We start from the raw sequence: 13,862 nt of genomic DNA on the forward strand, positions 1-13,862 counted from the left end.
AGAACCACTCTAGGTAGCCTTTAAGCATGACTTCAAAGATGTAGGAAGACATGTGACCAATTGGTCTGCAAATCGATGGATGAAGGATTCAAAAAAGCTAACTTTGGCCTAGCATTGTGATCGGCAGTCCTAACTGTCAGCTTCGGGCACTCTTCACGAAATTAGCAAAATTGCATACAAAACAAAACTTTGCCTTTGCGATTATCGTTGGAAATTTGTTCGGTGATTGCTCTACTGAAGCTGAGCTGGACGAGATTTCAGCTCTCTTACAGGGCCATATCCATGTACCTGTGACGACGTACTTTACGATGGGAAGCCGTGCACTTCCCACTCGAATTGTGGAGAAAATTGAGGCAGACGATGAAGTCTGTCCGAACTTGTACTTTCTCGGTAAACGAGGAGTCCTGAAGACCGCCGAAGGAGTTCGTATTGCTGCTCTTGGAGGCCAACTCGATCAATCCGGGCCTTCAAAGTCCAAGCCTGAATCGAACGCCAGCGGCAAATTTCAATCCACGTACACCGAGTCTGATGCTCGTGCGCTCTACGGCATGGGTAATGCAGACATTTTGATCACGAATCAGTGGCCGAAAGATATCCGCTTCGGTTCCAAAGTGCCTGTACCAGACGACTACGCTTCTCAGTCATCCGAGAAGCAGATTGTCTCAGATTTGTGCTCCACGCTCAAGCCTCGCTATCACTTCTCGACATCCGACTCGTTCTTCTATGAGCGAGAACCTTTTTTCCACATGCCGTCAGAAGACAGCCCACAAATCAAACCGATCACCCGATTCATATCCCTTGCGGCCTTTGATTCTCCAACGAAGCAAAAAGCTCTTTACGCTTTCTCCCTCGATCACACATCTGCAGCACCACTCACGATTCCTGCAGGCGTGACCGCGTCGCCCCTCTCAGCACCTCAGGCCAAGCGCAAAAATCTCCCTAGCCAGCATGAATCATTCTCGAGATTTGCCGCGCATGATAGCTCAGCCCATCAGCCCAATCGCCGCGGAAAGCGGCAACAGCGAGAGCCGCCACCCGGCCCTGACCGATGTTTCTTCTGTCTGTCCAATCCCAATGTCGCTCCGCATCTCATCACCTCCATCGGCGATCAGAGCTACTTGACCATTGCCAAAGGTCCTCTGCCGACAAAAGAATTCTTTCCTTCGCTGGGCTTCCCCGGTCATGTTCTCATCATCCCCTTGGAGCACTCGCCCACACTGGGCTCTATTGCCGATGCGGCTACGCGGACTGCCACATTAGCTGAAATGACGCGATTCAACGACAGTCTCCGTCGGATGGTCAGTGAGCGCTCATCCGGACAACTCGGCGCCGTGACATGGGAAGTTAGTCGTACAGGGGGTATCCACACACATTGGCAATTCCTCCCCGTACCAATCGATCTGGTCAACCAGAGGCTTGTTGAGCTCGCCTTTCAAGTGGAAGCCGAAAATTTGAATTATCCTAAATTCAAGATGACTTCATCGACCCGGCCTGATGGCAAAGCCGTCGATACTGATGGTGAAACTGTAGATGCGCTCCGCCGGCAAGGAGATTACTTCCAAGTATCGATTTGGAAGCCTGGGCAGCAAGACAGTGAATCGGCCACGGATGAGACAACCGATCCCAAAGAACCCTCGCCCTCATCCGGAGGACTAGAAAAAGTCATGACCCTGGGTCTTGATCCCAGCTTCCAATTCGACCTACAGTTCGGTCGGCGTGTCATGGCCAAGCTACTCCAACTCGACAAGCGAATGAACTGGAGGGATGCACCTCAATCCCAGGCCGAGGAGGAAATTGATGCGAATGCTTTCAAGGAAGCGTTCAAGACATACGACTTTTCACTAGAATGAGAGGGCGAGGGGCGTGTCAGATACAGCCCTTTCGCGGTGGAAGGGGGGGGGAAACAAGCTCACGGCTCTTCTGAGCGCTAGCAATTGCGCGGATGCAGCATGTGATACTTCAAAGCAATGTATGATAGACAGTATAGGGTGAAAACACTACGAGGAAGATGTACAAGAACCTACTGGTAAACTTCCTGCTGCATCGGCGACATAGATCGAGTCAAGCATGAAGGTCCAGATGATGAGCCGGTTTTTTCTTTCCGGTAAGCGACACCAGGCACCAATGAGGGTGGCAGTGATTCTCGCCTGGGGACCACTGCGTCATCGGATCTAGCAGACAGAATCTGGTTGTGAGAAGCGTAGCAATAAGCGAAGCACAAAAGACATTTATTGACGATGCGACAGGTTATATTTCAAACCGGCAACGTAGATGCCTACAAGAGAGACCAGCGAAGGGTCAAGCTCCACTAATGGTCAAAAACTGGGAACATTCGGGTGGGGTATCGATGGCGTTTGACAGGAGGGGCGCTTCCCCTTGAGCAGCGCCTCTTTATAAAACACAAAGGTTGTCGTGGTCAAAAGGGATTTTGCAGGGCAAGACAAAAGCAAGAAAGAGAAGGTACATCAAATCGAGCATGGGGGCCGTTCGTTATACATTCCGGTATGTGTTCGGGACAGGCTTCCGTCCACTCTGCAACAGACTAGGCGGTCTCTCGCGAGAAGACTCGCCCAGCGCGACCCCGTATTCCGACGGAGCTGCAGATTGGAAGGGCGGCGGAGGTGAGACTGGGGGGGAAGTATACGTTGGTGGGTATTGATTTGACCCAAAAGAAGGTTGGCGATGGAAGCCGCCCATTGCAGGATCGGGATGTCTCTGCTCTGGGGAAGTGGCATGAGCTGATGCCATGTGATTGCCTGCTGGCGGCGTCTGGTATGCCGCGGCAGAAGTGGTGGACACGGCGCCACGGTAAGCGGTATTTTGACGATGGTCGTCGTATGGCTGCTGGTGGCGATCATCGTAGGCCTGATGATTGTACACGGCCTGTTCGTAGCTCGGCTGGCTGTAGCCTTGCTGCCGATGGTCTTGCTGATTGTAGCTATGATGATCGTATGCGGAGACGTCCCCAGTCAGTGGAGATGTCGTGCCTGGTGAGCGATGAGCGTAAGGGTCCTGGGTGGCACCGTAGGCCGCTGCTGGGCCTGGAGAGCGGCGGCCGTAGGGATCCATCATCGCCTGGGGACCTGGGGATTTTCGCGCATAAGGATCAGCGCCGTAAGCGGTGGCCATCATGTCATTTCCAGGTGCGTGATTACCATGGGGATCTTCCCCGGTGTTCAATATAGTGGCTGGACCAGGGGATCGTCGGGCGTAAGGGTCATGAGGTGACACCGCGGCATACCCTACATTGGATCTCGAACGGTCTGGCAGTCCATCTGAGTATGCGTGGGTGGCATGCAATGCAGAAGCGCCCTGATTCCGGTCCAGATGATTCTGCGACGGGTTCAAGGGCTCCATTTCCATCTCATTATGGTGAGTTTTGTCCTCGACATGTTTCTCAACTGCCGCAGCCCATGTGGGCATGGCGGGGAGAGCATCCTCATTGACCGCAGGCGATTTCGAACTTGTTTCGAAAGTAGCAGTTTGACTACCACTGCGATAAACGGGGGGCGCCGGGGACGGCTGATATGCTGTGTGGGGATTCTGGGGCGGCGGTGGTTGATACGGGGCGGACTCGTCGTAGTATTTCGGCTGTTTATCCCTACGCCGACCAGAGGGACAGCAGCAACCGCAACAGCATTTGCAGCATTGGTAGCCACAGCATAGGCAGTTGATAATACACCCAACGATAGAGATGAGGATGACGGCCCCGATGATGATTCCAGCAATCACAGGCCATCTGTAATACCCAGCCTTGGTCAGCCATCTCGGTCTTGGGAGGGGATTGGCGAGCGCGCCTGCTTGGGCGGATCGATTACGCCGCGAAAGGCACACTTACTTGCAATAGGCCTTACTCATGCATTTGTCCCAGCTGGAAAAGGTTGAGGGCACTGACTGGATGTCATTCACGACATCGCGAGACCATAGTTGCGCCAACTTTGCCGGACTCATCGTGAAAACACACTCTCCACGATTCGGGTGCAATGGGGCCTCTCGATCATTCAATTGCAGCACCACGAATTAATTCTTCATTGGCGCAGCTATGCCCAAAACAAAGCAAAAGCCAGACCAAGAGACAAATGAAGGTTACGAAATTCTTTTGCTAAAAGAGGCGCCAGTAGGCGATATTTAGGGTTCGAGAAAATCGACGCTGAGCGCAAGGATCGTGATAGATGGAGTTGGGACCAGTCGAAGCTCCACGCCAAAAAGAGCGGAGGCGGGGCGCAGGCGGGCGTGCAGGAACCTCGAACACAAGACCCACAGAGGGAACGATGATGAGGCGGTGCGATCAAAAATAGTAGCAGAGTGCAGAGTTTCCAAAACTTGGTGAGCACGCTTTCGTGAAGCCGGGACTGGCAGAGGCGTGGAGATTGGCCGAGTGGAGGGTGATCAAGGCAGGCAGCAGGATTGTCGCAAAGGCAGAGAGTTAAGCAAAAGACGGGTGGACAGAAATCCCAATGCAATCAGCGTGCCCCTCGTCACACTGGCCGTTGATCCACAAGGGCACCAAAAGAGTGAAGGAGCCCTGAGGAACAGGAGGCGCTGGCAAAGACGAAGAGTCGAACAAGAGAGGAAAGAGAAAGAAGAGAAGACAGAGGGAAGAGAGAGAAAGAGGAAGGGAGAAGGGGAGGCAGGAGTGGTTTGAGCAGCCAAATGCTGAAACACGGAGGCGAGGACTGGTTCAAGGGCAGCAACACGCGGGCTCGAGGGTTGACAGCGACTCCATCGGAGATCCATCGCACCCGTGAGGCTCAGCCTATCACGATACTCTTATCCCGGAAACTTCATAATTGAGTTGCAGTGCCTCTCCACGCTCGTTGATGATGCAACCAAACTGGGCCGAAGGGGACAGGTTGGAGGAGTGGTTTCTTTCGTGGATCCTTCCAAAGCAGATGCCCATGGAGGTCTTACCGCATTGGCGCGACCAACGGCCCTGAGATCGGATTCCAACGCAAGTACAGCAGTGGACTGGAATGCAGCTGATGCTGAGTGTGGCTTGCAATGGGGAGGAGGGCCAGTGCGCGAGAGCGGATCCACCGCTAGAACTGCGTGAGTGGGGCCGATGAGGAGATGATGCAGAAGTGGGATCACAATGAAAGGCACACACCACAGACGATGCACTACTGCTCGACTCTTCTTCATGCTACGCCGCTTTATGAAGAATGGACCAGTGATCATTTTGAAACTGTTTTTTTTGGGTCTTATTTCATTGAGCTCACAGAACGAGTCCGAATCGGTCTCTGCAGCCTCCAGTCAACGGCTTTCCAGCCACACATCAAAATCCCACAAGGACACAGGAGGACCCGTGTGTCGTGTTTCACGGCCAGGCAATTAGTCAAGTTTTATGTACAAGCTGAGGAGCCAGAGGAGGAAAGGCGAGTTCCATGCGAGTCTGCACGCAGGAGACCCCAGGTCAAAAAGACAGGAGGGGGACAAAGGGCAGGGGCAGACAAGGAGGAAGGTGCAATCCCCAGTCGGGGGGGGGGCCCAAATGACACTCACGACAGACGGGTGTTATTAGTAGGGGTCTGTCGACGGCGCGGTTGGGTACAGCAAGCGAGAGCACAGTGCTTCGCAGTAGGGAGATGAACAAGATACCTGTACAAGAAGGTGAAACATAAGATTAAAGGGAAGAGGGATAAAACGTGATTAGGAATCGGGCGAGTGAATGGAAAGGGCAATAACAGAAAGCCAGTATGATGGCGACAGAGATCCAGATTCAGATATCACCGGTCAAAGGGTGCATGTATCCAACAGATGGAGCACCCTCTCAAGGTCGACAAAGGGCGCGACAACCAGGATGCAAATGTGGGTTGTGTGGACGGGAGGTTGAAACATAGGAGAAGTCCATCAGGGCGAGGGCCCGCGGGGGGTAGGGTCATGAGGAGCCGACGGGGGCTGGGAGTCGTTGTTGGAGTTCATGAGAAGGGAAGAAAAGGGGCAGCGAGGGCGAAGCAGCGGATGTAATGTGCCGATTGCCCAGCGGCTAAGAACGACATGGTTCCGGATATCGTGTAGGAGACAGATAGGAAAGGTGAAAGAGGACGGGACTTTTTGAAGAGGTTGAAGAAGCGGCGCAGATGATGCGAAGGAAAAAAAAGGAAAGGTGCCCGGGAATGAGAGGAGGTTGTGATATCGACAGCAGGATATCAGGTCGGTGGTCAAGAAGAAAAGTCGAGGAGCGGTCAGATGGATGTATGCCGATACTGGGGGCGCAACCGCGAAGGCTCGGCGGGGAGAAGGAGAGAACAAAAGACACGGAAGGAAAATGGCCCGAGGCGGACCATGCAAAAAAAAGACGTTACTCGCTTCAAGAACGGGACAAGAAAGAAAATGACGAAGGAGATAGGGGGAGAAGTCCCATGGTCAGAAGCGCTAATGAGAAAGGAAAAAAAAAAAAAAAACAGGCGATGCACTCAACCGGAGATGACGGTACGGGCAGGTTAGTAAGAAAGCATACGACGGCCGATGCTGCGGTTCGAGACCGGACTATGCGCGTAGGGAGACCCCAGAGGCGAGGCAAGAAGCCGACTGCTGCGATCGAGACGGGGGCGGCCAGTAGGGCTGTCTTCCATTTGGGGGGAGGACTGTTGACCAAAGGCAAAGGTCTGCGCGCGATGCAACTTGGACCGCTGCTTGACCTTGCCCAGACCACGTTCACAGGCAAATTCGTGTCCGTCGGCATTCATTTCGACGTAATTCTGGGGAAAGCAGAGAGATCGATGTTCAGCAAAGAAGGAACTGTAGCCTCCATCAAGGATGTACAGGTCCGGGTAGGTGAGATTGGGGTATGAGTCGATATTCACGGCCCGATCGTGGTGACGAATGTACTTGGCCATTATGGGCGCGCGATGCGCGGAGTATTCGCAGTGAAGAACGAGCGCGGTGCGATCTCGAGGCGAAGCGAACAGGTCTGTCGCTAACTTCTCTTTGTCGTTGTAGTTGATGGCACCGTTGATGTGACCACCCTCGTACTCATACTCGAAGCGGCAGTCGACGATCATGATGTTGTCAAAGCGGTCATTGAACTTCCCGTCAAGAAGCTCAAGCAGAGTGTTTTTACCGATGCGAGGCAGATTGTCCGCCTGATCCTCAGGGACGAAGTGAGGCAGCTGGGGGGTAGGCGAACTGTCCATATCACTGATGGACGGGAGGGGTGCATTTGTGGTTACCTTGGCCTCTTTGTCGGCAATAACATCTGCGGGGTGCTCAAACATGCTCAATGATCGGCGACATTGCTTGCGAGGGCGCATTGTGGGGTGGGAGGCCTTGCGAATGCAGCCAGATGCGGGTGAACCGCTGCTCCGGGCGTGCTGGAAGGGAGGTCGCAGACGCGGCGGGGCGAGCGAGCTCGAGGAACTATTTCGGGAGATGGTTCTTTCTTGCGGGGGAGAGTCTCCGAACATGTCCTCCAGGGAGGTGGACGTGCTCAGCGAGGTCTTCGCACCTGCTGTGCTAAACCGGAATGGAGGAGCTCTGCTCTCGTTGGCAGGGCGGCTCATGCCCAGCTGAAAGGACTGAGCCTTACTCTTTGCCAGGCTGGGCCGAAGAAGACCTGGACGGCGTCTCCTGCAACAATCCGGATTAGCACATGTTCATCCTGAGCCGCAGAGTCCGCACCCGAGAAGGGGTACTGGACAGGATTCTTACTCAAAGTGTCCACGGGCCGAGGAATCGAGAGGAGACCCCGGCAGAGGACTGACGGCTGCAGACGCGATGGGCAAATCCATCGGGCTCCCGACAGGAGAAGGGGACGGCAAATCGATCTCCCTTGTCACGACGAAGGCAGGCTTGTGCGGCAGAGGGGACATCTCCATCATGTCCATTGCGGGGGCAGGCGAGGATGGGGGCAAGGGTGGTGTGGTCATGACATTGTCTACTGGGAGCGCGGTCAGCTATTTGAAGTCGACGAGATCACACACGTAGCCATATCTATAACAGCATACCTTGCGCATTGGCCTGGCTGAGAATGTTTGAGGTGAACAAAGACCGTCGAGGCGTCGCCAGTTGGGGACTATAATTAGAGTTAGCAGGGATGTTTCATTGTCAACCATCGTCACGGCCATCGACGTCTTTGTTCTCATGGTTGGCGTCTTCGAGGACTTGACACGACGAACCTTTGATCGATGTGGAAGTTCTGAGACAAATCCGCCGCGAGACTCGCTGTGGGCGAAGGCATCGGCTTCACATTGAAGTAGTCGGGGCCGGCCTTCTTCATGGACAAATCTTTGAAGTTGAAATTGTTGGATCCAAAGCCAGATAATGAGGAGTAGGATGTTGGGCCATCGGTCCGAAAACAGTGACCAAACATCATCGACGGAGGCTGCATAGCAGCCAAAGGTGAAGAGTGCTCCATGGTACAGCCAATTATGGGTGTGTCGTCGAACTCCAATTACAATGGGAAGGATGTTGGAGATGATCGATTCCCGTACTTTTGATCTCGCAGACAAGACTCCAAGTCCACCGATTCCACTGCCTGGGCTCACCCTTCAATGCTTCTCCTGCACGAAATCGAATTCAACCACGGTGCCCAATAGGTTCTTTGCGCCCAATGCCAATGCCTGTCAAATCGAACCCGACTGGAGGGTCCTTCGTCGTATGTCGAGAAATGCCAAGACCTGTTTCCGCGAGACCCCAGATTACAGATGTGAACGAGCCGATTGCCTCGTCCCGCTCAATGTGCCAGTGCTCGCTCTTTAATCAAAAGGCCTCGAAAGCACCCACACGACCAGCCAACGGGAGAGAGAATTGATTCGTGGGGGGAGGAAGAGATTGTTGGTTGCAGTCTACAAAGACATGACCGGAGTGGAGGATCGGAGGTCGGAGGTGTAAGAATAGGAGGGGCCAGCAGCTCGTGGGCAGCGGGATGAGCAGTGGAGGGAGCAGATGCAGAGGGTAGGTGATATGGTTGTTCGGGATCCTTGCACGGCGGAGGAGAGGTCGATGTGATTGTCGGCTTGGTGGAAAAGGTAGTCGAAGGGCATTCGAGGCCGCTGGAATGTCGTGAAAAAGAAACTCAAGAAGAGAGAAAAAGCTGTGGATTAGTAGGGCATGAAGAACGAAACTCGTGAAGCTGAAGGGATGGGTCTGTTGCAATGGCAACGCAAGTGGGGAGGATCTCCAGATTAGGGTATGGTATAGTCCGTCCTGGTATGAGCGGGTACGAGTGTACGGACGGTACCTGATACCAATCCATACTCTCTCATACTGTACGGACGGGAGGAGGGTCTAGCGGCAGAGCTTGGACTCACCACCCGTTTTCTGCCCACTTCTCTCAAATATTCAACTGCCCGGTCGGACGAAGTCATTTGCTTTTTTTTTCTGGTGGTTTTCCCATTTAGGTATTTTTTCCCATTCCTTTTTTTTGTTCTCTTCCTGCTCCGTTCCGCAATCATCGGTGGTGATCCGTGATACCAGAAAGGTATTACTCCCTCCATACACCATTCGGTCATTCTCATCGACAACCACGTAGTCTACCACCCTGATCTGAAATGAAAAGTCCATACCCTCTCCTGCCCATGGCTTCCTCTCTTGAGCGTCTCCTTTCATTTCGCTCACTTGTCAAGTCTATGCCTCTCATCCAAGTTATCACCACCCGTCTTGTACCCTACGTAATCATGCGGCAAGTTCTCTTGACGGCTGCGATGCGCTCCCCTGCAAAAGTGGAGACGACCGACACATGCTCATCCTGCACTGCGGAGTTCCTGCTCAGGTACCATCTCTGCCCGGTATGCAACGCTGCGCTGGTAAGTCTCCCTGTCTTCCGGGCACTCACATCGGCCGTGCTTGGAGGGTCGTCCCCAGGGTGTTCGGATTCATTAAACGATCGACACCTGCACTATGTGTCTTTGCCAATGCAAAGGGGCCGCTGCTGCAGACCACCGCTAATTCATACCCGTGGTTTACCCATACTTTCCACTTACTCTTACACTCGTCGGCTCTCACTTGGACGAACCCCATTTTCGGCCCCAGCGGTTGCCCGGACTCCCTTGCCGCCCATGTTGGAGACTAATGGCTGCACAGCAACGCAGAGCGCCTATCAGCCTCTTCCGACCACTCCGTTCAGTCCAGAATTAATCCAATTTGGTTCTCTTTGGGACTGGCTGAGACGGCTCGGTGCAACCACCGCCCTCCGACATGCCGACCACTGAGTACTGAGGGAGAGGGGCCTTAGAGTTCAGTCCAAGGGAGCTTTGTGCGCTCGCACTTTGAACCGTGCGTGTCCGTACCTTGGAAAAAGGTAGTACCTAATGAGATCTCACCAGTAGTCCAGCGCGATGTAGTCTGTAGGCGATATCAGAGTTAGGTTGGTCTGCTCTTGGCAGCCCCGACCAGATCGCATTCAATAATTCCTAACCTCCAGGCTTAATCCGCTCTCCTTCCTTAGATACTAACCGTCCTGGCAATATACTGGTCTCTCCCTTCTTTCCTTGCTCCTCTGATCGCATCCTCATCGCTGATAACCTTCCACCGGCCAGAAAATTGGTCTGACTCCATAGGGAGCACCTCGTGAGCTCGGCAGCCCTAACCTCCCCTCGGTTCCGGGGCTTTTATTTTGAAACTGTCTGTAGATTGGTAACGCGGACTTGTAACCTATGACCGCCCGGGTCCCGTCGTGTATCTCGATGCTCCATACAGGGCTTCATTTTCTAATCAGCCCCGTCGACCCATTTGGCATTCTGTTCGCCGAGCTTCGCCGTCAACAGTACTGTATCGTATAGTTTGTACATTACTTCAAAAGTTCACACAATCACAATTCGCTCAAACTCCACGGTCGACGGAGCACTTGACTCTCCTCCCAATCGAAGTGTCTTTCCATGCGTGTTCTACGGGTCTTCTGTATCCACCGGGCCCAGAGAACGCAGACGTGTGGATGGCACGCTAGAAAATTTTTCTTCGTCTCTCGTTTGACCAGCAGACCCATTACCGTGCGCGTTGCTCTGGAGGAACGGTCGGACCAGACTACCAGCTCCTCGAGCCGGACAAGAGTAAACGAAATGAGTCGGGACGGGTACAAAAATGCAGAATAATTGACATAGATGGCGGCTCCGAGTTCTGCAGAGACACTCACAGACACACAATTCTCCTCCTCTCCCCTCCTCAGAATGGGCTCCACCAGCTGCACAGAGGCCCACTTCGGTCGGAAAATAGAGCTCAGGAACCAAAACGAGCGTTCCATGCAAGTGATTATTTTTGTTCACCCCAAGATCGACGAGGGGACCTGCAAGGTGAAAAGTGAATCTTGATTTCCAGTCAATGACTCCAGATAATCAGACATCAGATCCATTCCAATCAATGAGTCTGGATGTAATCAAATGAGCGTTGCGTTCCCTTGAGCTCCAGTCCATTTTCACCGTGGTGGCCAACAAAGTGGAGGCTCTGGTTTCACGGCAATCTTCCGGAGACTGTTGAAAAGACACCCCAGTCCCGAGCGGAACAACTGCTTCTGTAGCTATCGCCGGCAGCGCTTCGACCACCTGTCGCGGAGAAAAGTAATCGTTTGGGAAGTACGAAGACTTCTGACGCCTGTGCCTTTTGTCTCTTAACCTGGACGCAGCCTTCTTCGGGCGCCAGCGATGGTGGGAAATGACCGTAATACAACCTCAAATTCATGATGTCAGCACGAAGGCTACAGACAAGTTCCATCTCCATTTCATTTGATAGCAAGGCCAAAGCAATAATTCTCCAGCTCCTAGGAGACGCCAGGCATGCGATCTCATTGATTACCCGTAATGGCCCAACTTTCTGTCGAGGACTGGAGCTCAACCTTACGCCAAATGCAGATAAGCTACCGCCCAAGAAACAAGACATGCGGAGATTTCGATTAGCTCCGTCAAATAAGCGTTGTTCCCAAGAGATGTCCCTGCATGAGCCTTGCAAAAAGGTCGCAGACTCTAATCCCACCAAGGGTCTCGGAATATCCAATGGAAATGACCAAGGGCCAATGAGTGGGCAATGGACAAAGGGCATCCAGAATTACAATATTAGGGTCATCTGTATTCAATACCAGAGGCCCCGTACGGGTCGAGGTCTAATCGATGAAGAAAGCGGAGTTGAGAAACGTGCCATTGACAGATTCCAGTGTCAATCGGAGAATCCTCGCACCGTAGCATTGAGAGTAAGGAATGGCATAACTTGGGTGGTTGGTGAAGAATTCACTAGTGAGAAGCCTGGGGGAAGCGTCTGCCCTGCTTCTTTCCACCAGACGCCCATCGTGACTCGCTCAAATCCTGGGGTAAGGTGAGATCGACTCATACCCGTGACGATACCCTTACTTGCTGGACGAGCTTAACCACATTCTCCTTGATCAAGGGCCCGCGAGGGGATGCCAATGTCGCGCATCCCTTTCACCCAGCCCCCCCTGTGGTAAGTCGTAACAATGCCTGCGTGACAGTGTTGGTCGAGGGCAGTCAGAACATTGAAATCCGGTCGGGTGAGCAGAGAGCGACGGAATCGTAATACACGCTTGCCATGAAAAGCTGACGGACCTCTCCGTCGTGCTTGGTAACTGGAGTTGACCTGACCACGCATTTATCCACCTGGGCAACTGCCGCCTGTGTCTCGAGGACCTGGCGCTCCCATACGATTCTTGATGCAATACCCAGCTGATTCTATTGTTGATGATTCCATGGTGCGGATGCTGATGAGGCTCACTGGATTTCGTCGGCGCTATAGTACCTTCTCTGGTGGCTCCGCTCCGGTCGGCCTGAAGCCTTATCGGACTGAACCAGCGTCCGACTCCACGACCCCAAAATGGACCACCACACTAGACCAAGTCGGACGTTGGCTCATGGACGAACAGCTTTCGATCGCATGCCTCCGGCTGGACTGATTGACTGATGGAAACATGAAGGAGCCGCAAAGCTCGCTCAGCCACGCGTCGGCTGTGCAGATGGTAAACTACCCGTTGAATGGAGACTATGGCTGCCCATGATGCTCGCCTGTGTTTTTCGCCGACCGGATCCGCTCGCCTATAGTCTCCAGCTTCGTTTGTTATTCGATCGCATCCCGATCAGGATCGCCAATGTTGATTCAAAGGACGAGCGCCGGGAGCTTCTCAGCCCCATCCCAGTCGGGCGCATCTCGAATGATCAAAGCAACAACGATAACATTCCGTCTCCATTTTCTTGGTACCTGGTGCGCTCGCTGATGAGAGAAGTCCAGCAGGATGACCAGTACATACCGTATTGAGGCATAGTCCGATACCAAGACCAACTCCCGAGCGACCGAGGAACTTTCCACCGTCTGGGCCTCACCGTGTGGAAAACATCATCGATGGTCTGAGATCGCGAGACTCTGGATACCCGGCCGGGTACGATATGAAGTTACTACTGCACCCCACATCGTACAATAGTGCGCTACTATTCTCGGCCCATAGCGGAACCGTTTGGATATTATACTTTGGGAGATTCATCGGCGGCTGAGCGGACCAAGCTGGGAATTCCTTTTACCCACCCAGCGCTTTGGGGTCACTCGATACTTGAGATCTCGCCGCGACGGCGGCCAGCTGACTCTGTGGGTGATCACTGCACCTCGCTCAGCTCTCTACGGGCGTCTCCCCAGTTGCAACTTTGACGGGTCTCCCGAGAGTTCCTCGGTCGGAACGGTACACATTGCAAGACCTGCCTAGTGCCTACAATGCATTCACGATGGTATCAATTGTCTTCGACCGTTGCATCCGCGAAAGGGATTGACCCCACGTTGGTCCGTGAGTCTACGTCACTTTCAGAAGTTTCGGTCTTGGTCATGGTCCAGCCCACACAACAGGCTCATCGCCCACGGTCGGTCTCTTCATGACGTCTCTGTATTGGTGAACGCGGCCAGTCATGGACGTTATTTTTTTAGTTCTCAACACGCGCGTC

At 53.4% G+C, this 13,862-nt stretch overlaps 7 protein-coding genes across 7 annotated transcripts; 2 read left to right on the top strand and 5 right to left on the bottom strand.

Annotated features, from left to right (window-relative positions):
• Positions 1-26: 26 nt before the first annotated feature.
• On the top strand, positions 27-1,850 carry POX_d05799 (uncharacterized protein; the record flags this gene model as incomplete). The annotated part of the gene is made up of 2 exons (XM_050114636.1): positions 27-40; positions 113-1,850. 2 exons carry the CDS (start codon positions 27-29, stop codon positions 1,848-1,850), a joined length of 1,752 nt encoding a protein of 583 aa, XP_049969587.1.
• Positions 1,851-2,490: 640 nt separating this feature from the next.
• Positions 2,491-3,951, bottom strand: POX_d05800 (uncharacterized protein; the record flags this gene model as incomplete). The annotated part of the gene is made up of 2 exons (XM_050114637.1): positions 2,491-3,739; positions 3,839-3,951. The coding sequence occupies 2 exons, from the start codon at positions 3,949-3,951 to the stop codon at positions 2,491-2,493; spliced, it is 1,362 nt and encodes a 453-aa protein (XP_049969588.1).
• Positions 3,952-4,389: 438 nt separating this feature from the next.
• POX_d05801 (uncharacterized protein) lies at positions 4,390-4,737 on the bottom strand (the record flags this gene model as incomplete). Its single annotated transcript, XM_050114638.1, has 1 exon — positions 4,390-4,737. The coding sequence occupies one exon, from the start codon at positions 4,735-4,737 to the stop codon at positions 4,390-4,392; it is 348 nt and encodes a 115-aa protein (XP_049969589.1).
• A 1,706-nt stretch (positions 4,738-6,443) lies between these two features.
• On the bottom strand, positions 6,444-8,356 carry POX_d05802 (M-phase inducer phosphatase; the record flags this gene model as incomplete). Its single annotated transcript, XM_050114639.1, has 4 exons — positions 6,444-7,569; positions 7,651-7,879; positions 7,947-8,014; positions 8,118-8,356. The coding sequence occupies 4 exons, from the start codon at positions 8,354-8,356 to the stop codon at positions 6,444-6,446; spliced, it is 1,662 nt and encodes a 553-aa protein (XP_049969590.1).
• A 926-nt stretch (positions 8,357-9,282) lies between these two features.
• POX_d05803 (uncharacterized protein) lies at positions 9,283-9,549 on the bottom strand (the record flags this gene model as incomplete). Its single annotated transcript, XM_050114640.1, has 1 exon — positions 9,283-9,549. The coding sequence occupies one exon, from the start codon at positions 9,547-9,549 to the stop codon at positions 9,283-9,285; it is 267 nt and encodes an 88-aa protein (XP_049969591.1).
• A 222-nt stretch (positions 9,550-9,771) lies between these two features.
• On the bottom strand, positions 9,772-10,000 carry POX_d05804 (uncharacterized protein; the record flags this gene model as incomplete). Its single annotated transcript, XM_050114641.1, has 2 exons — positions 9,772-9,871; positions 9,930-10,000. The coding sequence occupies 2 exons, from the start codon at positions 9,998-10,000 to the stop codon at positions 9,772-9,774; spliced, it is 171 nt and encodes a 56-aa protein (XP_049969592.1).
• Positions 10,001-12,592: 2,592 nt separating this feature from the next.
• On the top strand, positions 12,593-13,630 carry POX_d05805 (uncharacterized protein; the record flags this gene model as incomplete). The annotated part of the gene is made up of 4 exons (XM_050114642.1): positions 12,593-12,782; positions 12,854-13,137; positions 13,199-13,312; positions 13,379-13,630. 4 exons carry the CDS (start codon positions 12,593-12,595, stop codon positions 13,628-13,630), a joined length of 840 nt encoding a protein of 279 aa, XP_049969593.1.
• Between the last annotated feature and the right edge of the window lie 232 nt (positions 13,631-13,862).

The sequence above is a fragment of the Penicillium oxalicum genome, chromosome IV (genome assembly GCF_001723175.1).
Source record: "Penicillium oxalicum strain HP7-1 chromosome IV, whole genome shotgun sequence".
In the NCBI taxonomy this organism is placed as follows: domain Eukaryota; kingdom Fungi; phylum Ascomycota; class Eurotiomycetes; order Eurotiales; family Aspergillaceae; genus Penicillium; species Penicillium oxalicum.